General features: G+C 36.2%; 1 protein-coding gene and 1 long non-coding RNA gene across 4 annotated transcripts in view; one reads left to right on the forward strand and one right to left on the reverse strand.

The window, feature by feature from the left end:
- Positions 1-17384, forward strand: part of LOC134529616 (ubiquitin carboxyl-terminal hydrolase 2-like) — a 161773-nt gene that overhangs the window by 86259 nt on the left and 58130 nt on the right. For all 3 annotated transcript variants that reach the window (XM_063363904.1, XM_063363905.1, XM_063363903.1), the window contains one exon: positions 2984-3070. In XM_063363904.1, the coding sequence (XP_063219974.1) occupies positions 2984-3070 (87 nt within the window). The remainder of the gene's footprint in view (positions 1-2983; positions 3071-17384) is intronic.
- LOC134529618 (uncharacterized) lies at positions 1226-17311 on the reverse strand. Its single transcript, XR_010074636.1, has 3 exons — positions 17236-17311; positions 10670-10911; positions 1226-1240 (listed from the first exon to the last, which is right to left on the reverse strand). It is a non-coding gene; the product is annotated as an uncharacterized LOC134529618 (long non-coding RNA).

The raw sequence follows: 17384 nt of genomic DNA on the forward strand, positions 1-17384 counted from the left end.
ATAAATATTAATAAATCTAAATTTAAAAAAAAAAAGGGCTTTCTTTCACATAAAAGTTAAACAGCAAAACAAATATAATTATTTGTATTATATTAGTTAAGAAGAAACATGATATTAGATGATCTTGAAATTATAAAATGTTGTTATAACTTTTTCTACAGTTTGTGGTAATGCTGGGTGGTAACGAGATGCTCCAAGACTTTTTCATCAAATAACCAGTGGGAGCCAGAAAACAAATGTGGGTGAAGAAAGATGTTAAAAAAAAATTATTTTGCACTTACCGTATCCATAATGGCCATTTCAAATATACCGGCAGGAAAACCACCCACAGTTGGCCATTGCCGTAAAGTTAACTGCGGCAGCCAGCAGTGAACCTCATAAGACAGTAACAAACGTTGATTAACTACATATTGTCCAGATCTTTATGGACTTAAAATTTAACAAGCCAAGTTGTACAAAAATAGGAAGAAGAAGGAAGTTAAAATGTGATGTCATAGGGCCTTACATTTTCTTAAGTGCACATTGATTGGTTGTGCCTAGGCACCACCCTATGTTTATTAGAAAATGAACCCGGTGGAAACTCCTTATCAGTGTCAAGATGTCCGCCATGTGTGAAACATGATTCGAACTGCCTTACTGTATTCAAGCCTTCCAGATCTGGTTTGCTCAAAAAAATGGGCTCATACCACCTTATACCAGAAGTTGTCGACATGTGATAAAGAATAGTACATGTCTCACATTTAACATGATTTATAAGCCAAATGTTACACATGCATTGGTTTCAAAGTCTCAGAAGAGGTTTAAAAATTATTATTCAAACTGCCTCCTGAGGCAGGCCCCGAGGATAAATAATAAAATGATTTAGAACATAAAATAAGCAGAAATAAATGACCAGTGATGGTAAGATATGGATCCTCTGGGGTGCAGATGCTTCCTACTTGGGGCGGTGATTGTTGAAGCCTCGGCCGGATATTAGAAAATGGCCACTGACCAGATCTCTTCCTGCCTCGTTGTTTATTATTGTTAGTTACAAGATCCGTGTCGCTCACATTACAAAAGAATTAATATAGTTGTTTAAAAGGAAACAAAACCCTTTGGGGGATAAAAGAAAACAAATTACAATGTTATTTTTTGATTAGTCATGGGAAAATCGCACTGCTTCTAGCAGTAATCACTCACACTCTCTTCCGGGCTGGTACACAGAGCAGCATCCCAGACATTTGGTGGAGAAGGAGAATGGCTGCAATGAAAAATCGGAAGTGAATCATATTCAAGGACAAGGTCTCCTTTGTTAGTTGGAGGTGAGCCTAGTTCTAGCTATAAAGCAACAGGAACAGGAAGTTTTTTTTAGCAGCAGCATAAGCAGCAGCATAGTCTGTCTCCTTTTTGTGTACACCTCTTGCAATGGCGTTCCCATAGAAACAGGAACCACCTTTAAAACTAAATCTATAACCAGAAGCGTACACAGAATTTCATTTGGGAAAGGGGGGGGGGGGGGGGGGGAGTGAGGGATATAACCACTGTGCCTGCTGTTTGCTTTCAAATTCTTTCCTTATGTTGGTGGGAATGATAGATTTTATATATACCTATTTAAAAATTTTGGGGTGGGTATAAACCCCCCCCCCCCCTTCTGCCATCATCTCACTATGTATGCCCCTTTCTATAACGCTATAAAAGCAGTATAAGGACAGGAGCGTAGTATTATTTACTGTAGTTGCCTGGTCTCTGATTGAACAAGTGTAACATTGGTTAAAATGGAGGTCAGTATGGACCGAGATGGCATGCATATGTTGTAAAATACTATCTTTGTAAATGTTTTGAAATAACATTTAATGAGAAACAGAGACTGTGTTAATACAGAATCAGGATGTCCACACAAATCTGCAGAAAAATGTAGCTGACTTTTCCATGACTTTCCAAAACCAAAATTACATATTTCCCTGATGAAATTTTTAAAATCATTTACATATTTTGAAATTTTCTCAGAGAAATAAAGACAAATCTAACTTCCACCATCCATATACTTGTACTGGTTCAAACAGAATCTTGCATAAGTCATTTTACAGTGTATTCCTATACATTAAAACACCATAAGTGTTGAATCAATGAGAAATTTCTGTGATTCTCCCAGGTTTTAAAGTAAGTTCCCTCACTGTCTCTGACCAATTCCCACTTCCCTGACTTTCCATAATGTGGACATCTTGAGAATAGGAGCCAAAGACGGACAGGGATGAATTTAGAGGATGGGATCATTGCAGCCAGGAGTTTGTCGATGCTGAGAATGAGGCAGAGAAACAAACAACAGAGGCGAGGCAGCTCCATGTGAGACATGCGTGAACCCATATGAGACTGCTCTTGTCAAGTGAAGCTGAAGAGTTTGTAACCAACCTAAATACTTAAGTGATTATCAAACATAGACAATCTAGGGATCTTGTTGGAAAGGTAAAATGTCATGTATGTAGATGTATCAGGTTTGCAGTGTGTGTAGCCAATATGGCTAATAAGGATCTGAGATTGTTGAAGCATGCTTATTTTATATAGATCGCCCTTTTTATCAAGTGTAATAAGGTGTTTTATAAAGAGAAGTAATGTATGTCTTAATATAAATAAGGTGTTAGTATAATCTGCTCAAGCTTGCTGCACAAGTATTTACGTTTCTTGGATAATACCTTGGATACTACCTTTTGGGTAGTATATTATTTTCTGTTTATCATCATGTCGTGGCAATAGTTTTGTATGAACACAATGTAAATGGAATAGCTAATTATTTGCACAAACGTAATGGTATATACGTTTTTGGACTAGTGATATTCAGTGAATTTAAAAATAATTCCAGCTCATTAATTTGGCAGAGCATGTTAACAAACAATCGTGCATCATAATAATGATCCTAATGAAAACTAACAAAAATATTGAAGTTCTTCTATGCTTGTTTTGAAAATTTATATGTCTTAATCTAATTTTTGTTTTATTTTCATTGCAGATCAGTGTGCGTCAGAAACATGATTCGCCAGCGATGCTAGAGCAAACAGGAAAAGGGTTGAAAGGATTATTAAACATCGGCAATACAGTAAGAATATACAACCAATATTATGTTTTCTATAATTAGGTACTTAATTGATTGCCATCTATATGTTTAACTTTTACAATAAGTTATTGATTTTATTTGAACTTTGAACTACCACTTCATTCTATTCAAGCTTGTAACACTTTGCTGACAGCAGATGTTGCCAAAGTTACTGAGACCAGTATGCAGTACTCCTTTATGAATCAAAATACATATGTACTAAAATCAAACCTATACAATTGGTTACAAACTATCAATTGTGCTGTGTATTCTTTACATTTAGTTTGGAAAAAAGAATTAATGTAAGTAATGTGTACATTTTACACCCTGTTTAAGATCATTAGGAATGAATATAACAGTTTATAAATATTAAGAATCTAATTTACTGAAAATATTTTCGGTAAGTTTTTGTTTAGATCTAGGCATTGTACCTAGTGGAACATTATGATACAGTGCTGTATATTCGATCAAGCCAATCCCCGAAATACAACACACATGATGACTCCCTGACTCGTAGGCGAGAAACCACAGCCTTAACACCCAGCTGGGAGTTTGTACTCTGCAAAACCCCTCAAGTCCTGGTGTTAAGAAAACTTGAGTATGTTATAAACTTCAAACGAATATGAAGGACATAAATAAGGCTTGAGGAAATAATATTCAAAAGTGTATTTGCATATATTGGCCATAAATTACAAAAAAAATACCTTTTACATTATTTTACCAGTTCAGCGAGCTCTGGGTATTTGAACTACATGCAAAAATACTTACAATACTTCTAACATTAAATAAACATTGACGTCGACCGGGGCTACGCCCTCCCTAAGCCCGATGTGCCTCACGTCTCGCCCTTGCCGGCCCCTCCTCCCACCACCACCCTCTATGACCCGGGTGTTTCAAACCACCCGCCGTAGTGTATGTATGTGTGTGTGTGTGTGCATGTGTCGGCCCGCGCCCACCGGTGCGACGTCAGTGCTTCGCTCCCGAATGATGGACGAACATTCCCGAGGCAGACTATCTAATATTAAATTAATTATGTAATTTTATTGTTTTCAGCCAGTAAGCTAATTTAATTAATGGTTTATATACGTTCATTTCTTTTCCGGTGGCCCGCTTTATTTAAACACATGGTAACAGCCGTTGGCCGGATGTGAGTGGTGGACCCGCCTCGAGGGCTCGCCGGAAGGTGGTCGAAAGCTGTTGCTGCCTGAGGGAGGAGTCTCACGCGCCCGTCGTCTGCAACTCTCGACTGTTACCGATCCGCGTCCATCTGGCGATTTCATTTGTATAAATCATTTTTCTTTAACTTCAGGACTTACCTCGAGCAGCAGATTGTTTTATTTACGTTTTATTTAATTAATATGTCAGTGTGTTTTGTGCGCCTACCGTATCGTGTGTTGAATAAATAGCGTGACCCCCGCTGAGAGGGGACGTAATTACGTGTTTTTTTATTGAAACTGGGGGAAACGGACCTCGCTGCACACGGGCGAAGTCACGGCCCTGAGCATAGAGTCGCCGGGTCTGCATGCCTGTAACACACGTGGTGGCGCCCTAGGCATAAAGCCAAGTATGTAAAATCAAAAATCTGAACCCCCTTTGCGACAGCAACATAACTTACTTGCTAGCAGAGTATATAAATTATAATTATTATTGTTGATACCTTAAAGCCATGTGCGAGAAAATTCCAAATTTTCTGAACATTTTAAGGCTTTGCATAAAAGGCCACACTGTCAACAAGGATTTCATTGAATAAATTCATGTTTTAAAAAATTAGAAACAAAATTTGCAAATTAAATTAAATCAAATATTTTCCTTTTCATAGCTTTGCAAAAAAAACTAATAAATCCCAAAGAAAGTCTTTCAATTTTTTTGACGTGATAACGTCTTATAAATCGATGAACGCTGGCTGCACGCACGAAAAAGCATGACTCATTGTCACGTTCCGCCCGAGCCGAGCATGCAAGAACCTGCCAACCACCGTGCGAGAAAATCTTCTATAATATTAAACAGGTTAAGGTGGGCTTTTTAACTAATTGTTTGTGATTATATTTAAACAAATTATTTAAATTAAATTTGCAAAAACTGTAAATAATATTTGAAAATTAAAAAGTATGTAATTTTTCATCAATGTTTTCTTATGACATTATCACGTAAAATTATCATCCGTAAACCGACTTTACAGACAAATCCCCTTTTTTTATCATAGGGGACATGTGATGTCAGATGGGTCATAACTTATTTGAAACTTGTTGAGAACTATTTGATATCAAAATGATTTGATTCAACCAAGAAATTAACAAATTACAAATTCATTAAAATTAAAAGAATGAATTTAATTTGGCTTGGACATCAGGACAGTGGTACAATATTACCTTAAAGAAACTGACAGTATCTTTAGCATTGTGATATCGAACAGAACTATTCGATTCTCCTGATGAATAATCAATGTATCATCAGCTTCGAGTGGAAGTTAGTAGTCGTCATGTTTCTATTCCGGTTCCTGGGTTTTTGACTGGTGACTCGACGAACGGTATCAGAGGTTGGATTCAGCTGTAGATGGCTTTCGGGATGGTCACACGATGATGCTTCCTTCTTTCCTTCGGTCGACATAGAACGTCAATGTGCAAGGGGCTGCTGAGTTTGGTACAACAGTGTTTATTGGAGGTTATCCAGTGGAAATGGAGCTAGATACAGGAGCGCGAGTGTCAATTGTTGATGAATCCACCTTCTCAAACATCTACCCCCAGGGGTCACCGGCACTAAAGAAGAGCACAGTGATCTTACAGGATTACAGTAGGAATGCTATAGAGACGCTGGGTACTTGTGAAGTTGACGTGACGTATGGATTGCGGAAGAGTAAACTGCCATTAATTGTGTCTAGGGGGCACCACCGATCGCTCCTGGGTAGGAACTGGATGAAGGCACTAGGAATAGAAGTTAGAGGTGTTCTCGCAGTAAGTTATTCGGTCTCCGACTTGGTCAATGATTTTCCTGATGTGTTCAGTGCAGAGTTGGGAGAGTACAAAGGCCCTCCCATTGGGTTTCAGTTAGACGAGGAAGTCAGACCTCAGCGACTGAAACCACGGGCTGTTCCTTTCGCACTCCTGCCAAAGATTGAACGTGAGATTGACAAGTTAGTAGAGCAAGGGGTCTATACACCTGTCATGCATTCTGAATGGGGTACCCCTATTGTTCCAGTATTAAAACAAAATGGGGAAGTGAGAATTTGCGGGGACTATAAAAGCACCATCAATAAGGCTTTGAAGAAAGACCTGTACCCAATCCCTCCCATTAACCAACTGCTAACCAAGCTTTATGGGGGCACAGTATTTGCTAAGATCGACTTGGCTCAGGCATTTCAACAGCTGCGAGTGGATGAAAGTGCGGCCATGGCCCAAACGCTGGTTACGCATAAGGGGGCATTTAAGGTGAACCGCCTACAGTTCGGCGTTAGTGTAGCCCCTGGTAAGTTTCAGCGGTTCATGGAGGACTTGTTGGCGGGCATGGATGGTGTTTTGCCCTATTTTGATGATGTGTTGGTGAAGGGGACATCCATGGAGGATTTATATAGCAGGGTAAGGCAGATCCTAGAGCGTTTTCGAGCAGCGGGAATCCATGTGAAGGCACAAAAGTGTGTATTGGGAGCATCTGCGGTGACTTTTCTTGGATATATAGTGGATCAGAAAGGAATTCGTCCAACCCCTGATAAAGTGGCTGCTATTCATGAAGCTCCGGTCCCCACCAACAAGGGAGAGCTCCAGGCCTACTTGGGCCTGCTGAATTTCTACCATTCGTTCCTTAAGCATAAGGCTGAGGTGGCGGAGCCCCTGCACCAGCTGCTTCGGAAGGAGTCACCGTGGGAATGGACACAGGTCCATGACAAGGCTTTCGCAGGTACCAAGGCCCTTCTGACATCAGAGTCCTTGCTGGCACATTATGATCCAAATCGACACCTTATATTGACATGTGATGCTTCACAGTATGGGGTTGGGGCTGTTCTCAGTCAGCCAAATGACAACGGTGATGAAGTACCCGTATGTTTCTACTCTCGCACAATGACGGTCACCGAACGTAATTATGCGCAAATTGATCGCGAAGCCCTTAGCATAATTGCAGGTGTGAAAAAGTTCCACAACTACGTATATGGAAGAAATTTCGAGATCCGCACAGACCATAAACCCCTGCTTGGGCTATTCACGGTAGACAAGATTACGCCAAACATCATTTCGCCAAGAATGCTTCGTTGGAGTGTACTGCTAAGTGGATATGATTTTGTGTTGAGATACCAACCTGGAGCAAGCATATCCAATGCTGATGGTCTTAGTCGCCTTCCCCGCGTAACCCATGAAAACCCTGTGCCAGCACCAATGGAAGTACTTCTCCTAGAAGCGCTTGACACTCCTCCCTTAACGGCACAAGAGATCGCCGAGCTGACCAGGAAGGATCCCACCTTGTCAAGAGTCTACAATTGGGCCATGAAAGGATGGCCTACTGCAAGAGCAGACTTGCCAACTTGTACGATTTTCCCGTACAATGTACGGAAAACGACTTACTTGTACGGTTTACGGGGACGTATGGAAATCTTCCGGATTTTTTGCATTTTGTAGTGTATGTTGGTGAAAAGTGAAACGTTAGTTGCTCGCGCTCATGTCATGTTTAGGCTTACTGGCAATTTTTTTTTTGTGATTTACTGTTAGTCACGCCATACCCTTTTCGCCGCCAACCAATACAAATATTTTCACAAATAGAAAATATACTGGTAAGTTTTGGATAATTAACATACTACGAATACTAGGGATGCAAACGATACATCGATGTTTTCAAAACATCGATGTATCGTTCATGAAACATCGATGTTAGCATCGATGTTTTGAAGAGCGATATATCGCCGATGCATCGACGAAAAAGTCCAAAAACATTGACATCGTTCATCATTAAAATTACCCTAGTTATTTTATAATATTTTGGCTATCATTTCATGAATATTTATTGAATATATAAAAAAAAATTATGATACGACATTTAGTTTTTAAGATACAATTTTTTTAACTGTCTATACTTACTATAAAAACCCACATTTTAAGTAGGTATCAAAAATGTTGTAAATACTGAACTATTTGGTTGATTTCAGTATCAATTTTTTCCCAGTATTTTAAGATGTGTAAAATCATTTGGAAAAAAATAAATACCGTTAAAAAAATTTGTTTACTTAAGAATTTTCTTTTAAATTTTGAAAAATATAGGGGAAAAGCAGCGAGACTGGACAATTTCATAGCTTGTTGTACATACAAGCTATTGATTGATACCGATACGATCTCGCTAGCTCTATCGAGAAAATTAATGTTACATTTTAAACCTGCACATACTCTTCATGCTATTCCCTATTTTTTTTTAATTAAAAATAAATATGATTTTAAAGAAGTATTTTTTTTACTACAGTTATAATAACTAAACATTGGCAACTTTTGACCTTTCTTTTTTTGAGTCTGGTCAGTAAATTACAATAGCTACAATTAGGAAATTCGCTTCCAATGTATACTAAAATTTATAACATTTCATAAAAAAATTGGTTGTCTGTAAAGTCGGTTTACGAACGATAGTTTAACGTGAAGTCATAACAAAAAACATTGATGAAATTATTGCATACTTTTATGAATAAAATTGAATAATTTTTATTGTATTATCACTAAAGAAGGAGTGAAATGAAATGTACAATTTAATTGATGAATTTGCTTTTATTTGCACTCATTAATTCAAATATGTTTATTACTTTAACGAAGAGATTATTTTAACTATAACTTTTATACAAGTTTGCTATTTAACTTCTTCCAATCTGTGTTATTCTGTTAAGGATAGGAAGATGATAGGAAAAGTAGGAAACGAATGGGAGTGTTTCAAGTTTAATGTGCCTCGAAAAAGTCAAATCGATGGTTTTTCCAATCGAGTGGAAGAGAGATAGATGCGGCGCAAGCGTACAATTAGCGTAACGGGACACAGCGTAACGGGACACAGCGTAACAGGACAATGTGCGTAACGGAAGACTTTTTCGTGCGTGCAGCCGGCGTTCATCGATTTATTAGACGTCACGTCAAAAAATAGTTATTTTTAAAATGATTTTAGACTTCTTAAAATACTGGAAAAAAATGATAAGGATACCAACCAAAATGGTTTAGCATATGCAACATTTATTTATACTTAAAAATATAAGTTTTATAAGTATCGAAGATTAAAAAAAAAGTTTCTTGAAAACTAAATGTATCGCAATGGTTTTTGGATAGATAGATCTCTCATGATCTGTACTATTTACAATATATTCATGAAATGATAAATAAAAACAAAAAAACAAGGGTAATTTTATTTTAAGTAAGCCTGTGTCTTAAGGCTGCAGTCTGCCCGGGCACACACACGGTGCGCAGAGCTTCAGGAAAAACAACGTGATTTGAAAACTACTCAAGATATCCGAGTGGGGTCTGTTTACGAAAAGCATTTAAGTGTTCGCTGAATGCCGAAATGTACTTTTGAATTCGGATTAAGTTTTTAAACTGTGTTTTTAGTAGAGTGAAAATGGCTTGTTTTCGGAGTAATTTTTAGGCATAAAACAACCGATACAGAATCTTGAAACCACTTAAGGGCAGTGCAGTACACCTTTATCTTCATTTCTCGGCCATATAATGTCACGGTCACCGCTCATATGCACTGGGAGAAGACTGCGCGCCAGTCCAGAGGAGACACCGCGCTAGAAGCACCAGCGAGCGTCGCGCTTATCATCCCGCCTCACTAACACACATAAACCCCGAACATACGGCCAGCTTTACATACATTTAAATTACGGACATGCCCTTTTCCACGAAAAAAAAAAACTATACATTTACATTTAAAATTTTGATTAAAATTTTAATCAACACTGAAGTAATTTTCTAGATAAATATCTACATACGAAATGTTAAAAATGTGTGTTGTGAATCATTGTGTTTGCTATTGTTTCTGCTTTTGAAAGTAAAATTCTTGTATAGTTTGGACCAATGCATACATCGCTTGTGGCATTACTTCCACATAACCAGCTGTCCCCCCGGTGACGTCACACACTACCAACCAATGGCGCGCGAGCAACCGGTGCGCCCCTTTCATTCATTTCATTTCGTTCGTGGATACTCGGCCGACGATACGTGGAGTCGCGTTCGCGCGTATTTCGGGTTGTGCAGTGCTACTGGATATTGCTCTCTTCATGATTTGTGTACTTTTGGATAAGTAGGTAAGTAAAGTATTATGTTTATAAATTATAATACAATCATTAGTCTTAATTAAATTTATTTGAAACGCACACAGTCATCGAGTATTTTGATGATATGCATACTATAGTTTATTATACATCCATGTGTGTGTTATTTAAATGATTCATGCAAAACCAGGAAATTTAATATAATACAATTATTTAGACTATGTCATTTCAGTTTAGCGCTGTTTGTTATGGAAAAAACTGAAGATTGCAAAATAAGAAAAAAAAACTTTAAAAACACACAATTGCACAGATAACAAGCCTAGATCAGCCGATGTCGAACAATTTGACCTAACAATGAACCTTAATAGGTATTTTGAACATAATACCTGTTTATTTTCATTGTTGTGTTAGTATGTTTGCTGCGTTGCCAATGCTGTTGACTGTCTGCTTTTCCTGATATTGTTGAAACTGTCCCATCATTATTAGGCCACTGTTCGTCTGTGTTTTTTTTGTGACTAAATTTCTTCCATGGAATTCTTGTGTTGTCTGATATTTTAATTTTGAATGTGTTCGTCGATTCTGTCGTCGTTGTGTTGACATATTCCTCACATCCTTGGCGGATGTTCGCCTGTAAACACAGTTCAAAAATGTTATAAGTAACGCAGTTAATAGGCATGACGACTTGAGCAGTTTTTTCAACTAAACAAGAGCTTGTTACCCTTTATTCTGGTAATCAATGTGCGTTCATTAACATTTTTAACGCGTTAGCTGTTAAAGATTAACTTATACAGCTGATAAGAGGAAGGGTGTAGAAATGCAAGGTAGGAAATTCTTATAGCTTATCCACCAGTATTACTTGTCGACACCAGTAATACTTCGGTTGCTTTTTTCATTCTGCCTTTATCTCTCCCATAAAAATTAGATACTGGCGCAAGTGAGACTTGGAATGTTAAAAAGTATGGGATGGGAATACAGGGGTGGACAGAAGGCATCATGTTTGGGGAAAAAGTGGCGTAATTATTTTTTTACTCTGTGAAGTGACTTTGTTTGTCATCTCATGGGAAAAGATAATTGCTTGAGCTGTCAAAATAAACATCGCCGGCGGCAGTAAAAACAAAAAGTGGTGTACATCTGGTCGATCGCTGTGTATATCTACTCGAAAAAACATGTCATAGCATTTCAGGATAACTAGAGTCCTAATGTCTTACGTTTACAGCCATGTGTTTTCTACCTGATACATACAATTTTTTTAGTCACTTTTGAAGGAAATAAAACACTGGCCGAGCGGGCCAGTTTTTTGCCCTGTTTTGTGGATTTAGTATACAGCTTTTATCAGTTTGCTGACAGTTGTAAAATGTTTTTACTCTCTTCTCGGTAAAATTAAGTAAGCCGGTATTAATGTGGTTGTTAACAAGTCCAAACATCCACGATAGGCCACAGCGCAGAGGGCAGGCAGGGATTGGCGAGGAGAGGAGGGCCAGCAAACATTCCATGTTGACAAGCTGCGGCCGGAGGTTATTTTGGTCGTTGCATTAAAAATATTTATTATTTAATGGCACTTAATTTATTAAGTTCAAATATACAAAAATCATACCAGATAGATATATAGGGTTCAAAAAGTAAAATAATAGTTTTCTTCGCCTGGAAGAAAAAAAAAGGGGGGGGGGGGGGTTATAAATGCCACCTCCGAGTTTTCGAAAGTAGCGATTTTACGAACGCAATACGTGGAAACTTGTGCATACTAGTATAATTAAGGGAAAAAAGTTTTAATGTTTTGAATTTCACTAATAAAAAGTTTAGCTTTATTAAATTTAATATGAATATATTGTATTTATAGGTTACAGGTTAATGTTGGAGGGAATGTAATCTTTATTTTTATTTATTTATTATATTGTTGTCTTTAAATCATCTTAAAACATGATTTTTTAATTTTTAAATATTAAATTTTATAAAAATATTCATTTATTAAGTACATATATGTATGCCCCGATTTATCTTACCTACTTGAATTGAAAACAAAAACCAATATTATATAAAATTTTAGTCACTACTTGTTAAAAAATGCTTTTTAAATAACTTAGTATTTTTAATGCTTTTTCCGTGTAAAATATGTGCCAACACTGTTTACACTTTAAGAAATACAAAAAAAGTATTATCTCGTTTTTTTACAACTTATTACCATTATGTACATTACTTATATTTAGAGACATCTGTATTTCGCGAATACATTTCCTGTCAACATATTTCACAAAACACTGTATCTCTTTCTCAGAGTTGTGACAAATTGTGGGCGCGCAGCAGAACGGTACCCACATTCTCAGTGACCCCGTCAAGTGGAGGAGAACATCCCTCACCGACCACAGCCAATAACTATACTAAAAAGCTACAGTATGTTGTGAAATACCTTGACGCGAAATGTATTCGCGAAATACAAGTGTCCCTACGTATATTATATAACCAAAATTTTACAATTGCTTGTTTGTTTCATTACAGATTACAATGCCTCCAAACAAATTAAAAAGTAAGATTTGGCTCTATTTTACCAAAACTGGTGACAAAGAAGCTGTGTGCAAAATATGTAATAAGAAACTAAAAACTTCAGGCAATACGACGAATCTTCGTGGTCATTTAGAAAAAGTACATTCGGAACTGCAATTGCAAGATACAGAACCACCTAACAAGAAGTCAAGAGGTAATACCATTACTGGTTATTTAGAAGTAGCTGCCTCAACATCTGGTACCAGTGACTTACGGAATGATAATCCTACAGCAACATCAAACAACGATGTAAATGTCTGCTCTTTGACAAAATCGTGCAGCACAGATGATGATATTCCAGTACCAGTGTCACTTTCACAAGAAAAAACAGTTGCCAGTACATCGTCAAGCATTCTGGTTCGTGGTTCTAATAAAACTACGCAGCCAACTGTTGATGATTTCATAAACAACATAAAAAGCATAACAGCACAGGATGGGGAAAAATCAAAGAAAATCACTGAAGCCATCGTGAATTTTGTAATCATGGATAACAAACCATTTTCTACTGTAGAAGGTAAAGGTTTTTTACAATTAATGAAAGAGGTGTGTCCATTGTACAAGGTACCATGTCGAGAAACAATAAAAAACCGGATTGACGAAAAGTATGAAGCGATGAGTGATCTTTTTAAAACATACATAAAGAATGCTGATAACTATTGCATTACTTATGACATTTGGACTGAAACAATGCAAACTAAATCATTTGTGGGTATCACTATTCACTTTCTGGACAAGTCTCAACTACTCAGTGGGACATTAGGTGTTTTTGAGTTGACAGAACACCATACATCGCTGTACATCACTGAAAAACTGACAGATATTTTTTCTGAGTGGAATATTTCAATTGAAAAAGTTTCAGCTGTCATTACAGATAATGACAGCACTGTTATGAAGGTCAATCGTGACATGTTTGGTGAAAAAAAAATTATTCCTTGCTTTGCCCATACAATTAACTTGGTCGTAACTAAATCCATTGATGATGCTAATAACTGTACTGAATTGATAAGTAAGGTTCGAGATATAGTTAAATACATTAAAAAGAGTGTCAATGCAAGTGACGAATTACGGAAAAGACAGATGGAAACGGGATCAAAAGGTCAAGTTAAAAAAATGATACTTGATGTTCGCACTAGATGGAATTCATGTTTGTATATGCTAGAAAGATTCTTGGAGTTAGTGTCAATTGTAGGAGCGATACTTTTAACTAGACCCGAGGCTCCCCCAATGGTTTCTAGCAGCGAGTTAGAGTGTGTCAAAGAAATGGTCGGATTGCTACGACCATTTGAAAAAGTAACAAAAGAAATTTCAGGAGACAGTTACGTTACTGTAAGCAAAGTAATCCCGTTAATCAGCTGTGTCCGGGATGCAGTCGAAAATATGAAACCTAGGAATGAAATCATTGTACAATTTAAAAACGAAATAAAAAAACAGCTGGCTAGAAGGTTTGATAACATAGAACATTCCGCCATTCTGGCAATTTCAACAACTCTTGACCCAAGATTTAAGTTCATGCACTTCAAAGATCCCGTCGCTAAATCAAAAGTAATTAGTTACTTAAATAAATATGTAAGGGAATCGAACGTACCTACCACCCAGAAAGACACATCTGATGAGTCGGAATAAGATGATTCGGAAGAATTTGACATCTGGAAATACCATAAGCAGTTGACACATAAAAACATGAAAAATAAGGCATCAACATCTGCTGGAACTATCAACGAAACAGAGGTTCAGACGTACCTGTCGTCTCCTGTTACACATATGAAAAGAGACGCTATTGAAATCTGGCAGGACATTAAGTCTATTTTCCCAAAACTTTCAAATATTGCAATGTTATACCTCCCCATCGTCGCCACATCTGTGCCAAGCGAGCGCTTGTTCTCGGAGGCTGGTGCAACCATCACCCAGGAAAGAAATAGACTTCTAGGGCCTAATTTATCTAAACTACTGTTCCTAAATTCTATTTCAAAATTTTTGATTTTAAGAAATAAATAGTTCGGTTATAAAAATAATTTTCATTTAAAGATTTGTTGTATTTAGTTTCTTAATCTGATGATGTAAGATAGCTAGATACATTGTGTTTAAAAATATCTCTGATCACACTACTTACATTACTGCATTAGCTATCATAAAGTTATAGGTATGTACTACCTACTTATTGTAATCCTGTGGTGCCATAGACTCTGGACTTAAAATGAATATATATATTTTTATAGTTAAATGGCTATCTTTATTTAATGAGTTGTAATAATTTACATATTTTTTAATGAGTTTCGTATCAGACATTGGTATGTGTAGGAAGTTTTTGTTTAGGTTAGTAAGTAGCCTTATATCTAGATGTTTACAGAAGTTTCATGTATTTTCTATGTTATATTTTAGTTTAAGTTTTACCAATTATTATTGTATATTTATTCTTATAATATTTTATTTAATATAATATGTGTGAGAATTGTAAAATTTAAATATTTATGCGTAATGCGCAAGGAACTCCTGAACTATTTTTTTTTTGTGTGTACACGGGAAGTGCATATTTTTTAAAGACTTTAAAATTTAATTACCTAACGGCCATGGTTGTTGAGGTACATTTTGTTTTAGATTGGTATTTGTTTTAATATAAAAAGGTTTTTATTGAAACTATTTTCTGAAAATTCATTTTATGATATAAATGCTTTTTTTTTGCTTTTTTTTAAAGAAAGATGGGCACATTTATATTTTATATTAATTTTGCTAGATAATTTTCACAGCTATTTTTACATAACTTAACCCTGACCTTGACTGTAACCCTTATATATTTTTGTGATGCTTCTGTATAATTTTTATCAGAGAATTGTCACTTCCATTATTTTAGTAAATGTAAATATTATATTTCTTTGTATGATTTTTTTTGTCATTTTTACCGTGTTGTTTTTTTCATTAGGGATTAAAAATGAAGTGAAAATACTTAAGTATTTAAATTATGCCATGTTATGCGTATTGCCTCCTTCCTTAATGTTTACCTTTATTTCTACTAATGTTGCGAAGTTGTAGTCATTTAAATTTGTCCACAACTCTTTGAAGTTTACTGAGAGCTGGTCCAGTAGTTCATGCGGATTTTTAAGTTTTTGGTAGCAGACTTTGCTTTTAATACATGTTTTCGTTCTGCATGAGACACGACTATAAATGGGCTGTGGATATTGTGGTCAGGAACTATAATTTAAATCATTTTGGCATGTTTTTCCCGATATTTAAAAACATCGGTTAAAACATCGGTTAAAACATTGTTGTATCGGCTGGTCAGAACAATGTTTTTTGACATCGATGCTTTTTCGTTTGAACATCGATGTTCGTGATATCGATGTTTTTAAGAGCGATGTTGCATCCCTAACGAATACGTTTGTGTGGCCGGCCGTCTTTTGTTTAGATAGCTGTATGCAGCGACAGTTGCGTGCGCACAGGTCAGTGTAAACAACATGGCGTCTCGCAGCGCGTGCCTTTGTTGATCGTTAAGGTTTTATATCGTCGGTCTAATTAGCAAACCTCGTAACTCCCTGAAGACAAATTTTACAAGAGAAGCAAAAAACTGAATAACTTTTTTGTTTGTACTAAATATGTGTTTAATTCATCACATAATAGTTAAAACACCCCCTGACGTTTGTCAATAAACTCTGTGTCAGTTTTTAATTACTAAACCTTTTTTTAATGGAGTTACGAGGTTTTACAATCATAAATTCAAACTAAATATGGAGATACGAGGTTTGATAAGATATAAATCTTCTTATTGGCATTAACTTAATATTGATATTAGAACAATTTTGAGATGAATAATTATAGCACCAAATTTATTCGTGTTTTATAAAAAAGTATCGCTAACAATACAAGGGTTATTTCCGATATTGAACAGTAAGGACAGTATACAATACACAACAGCAATATTGTATAGTACATAAAATCAACATTGACTATGAATTCGTTTGAAAGAAAATCAAGATAAAACTAGCTTTTAAATACTGATAAATGAGGCAATAAATATTGCTCCAACAAATTGGGAAAAGAAAAAAAAATTACCCCTCAGAAAATCACTGCTTCAGTTTTGAAAAGGAAGGCTATCATAAAATAAGCGATAGTCTGATTCCATAGTTGTTTTCAGGGACTGCAAATGGTCGTATTTAGATTTATTTATCTTCAGCCTCTTAGTGTACAGTGCTGGCAAACTATCAAATGGCTTAGCAGTAATGGGTAAATCTGTATTGTACGGATTAGCGCCAAAAAAAATCGTACAAATATGAAATAACTTTCATTATATGCTATCTTACGTCCTCTTTTCAGAACCGCCTGCGGAGATAAAAAATTCCAATTACTTTTGGAGATATCGAATTTTTTAATATTCATTTTTTGGCGATTTTTTTTAAAAAAAAATTTAAAAATCCGAAAATACCTTTATTCTGTGCTCTTTAACTTCCTCTTTTCATTAAACCCGGCGGAGATCAGAAATTCCAAATACTTTAGGAGATATTGAATTTTTTAATTTCCTTTTGTGCACTGCTGCGGCGTTGAGCGGGAAGCCTACGATTCACACATCTTTCT

The sequence above is a fragment of the Bacillus rossius genome, chromosome 2 (assembly GCF_032445375.1).
Source record: "Bacillus rossius redtenbacheri isolate Brsri chromosome 2, Brsri_v3, whole genome shotgun sequence".
Classification (NCBI taxonomy): domain Eukaryota; kingdom Metazoa; phylum Arthropoda; class Insecta; order Phasmatodea; family Bacillidae; genus Bacillus; species Bacillus rossius.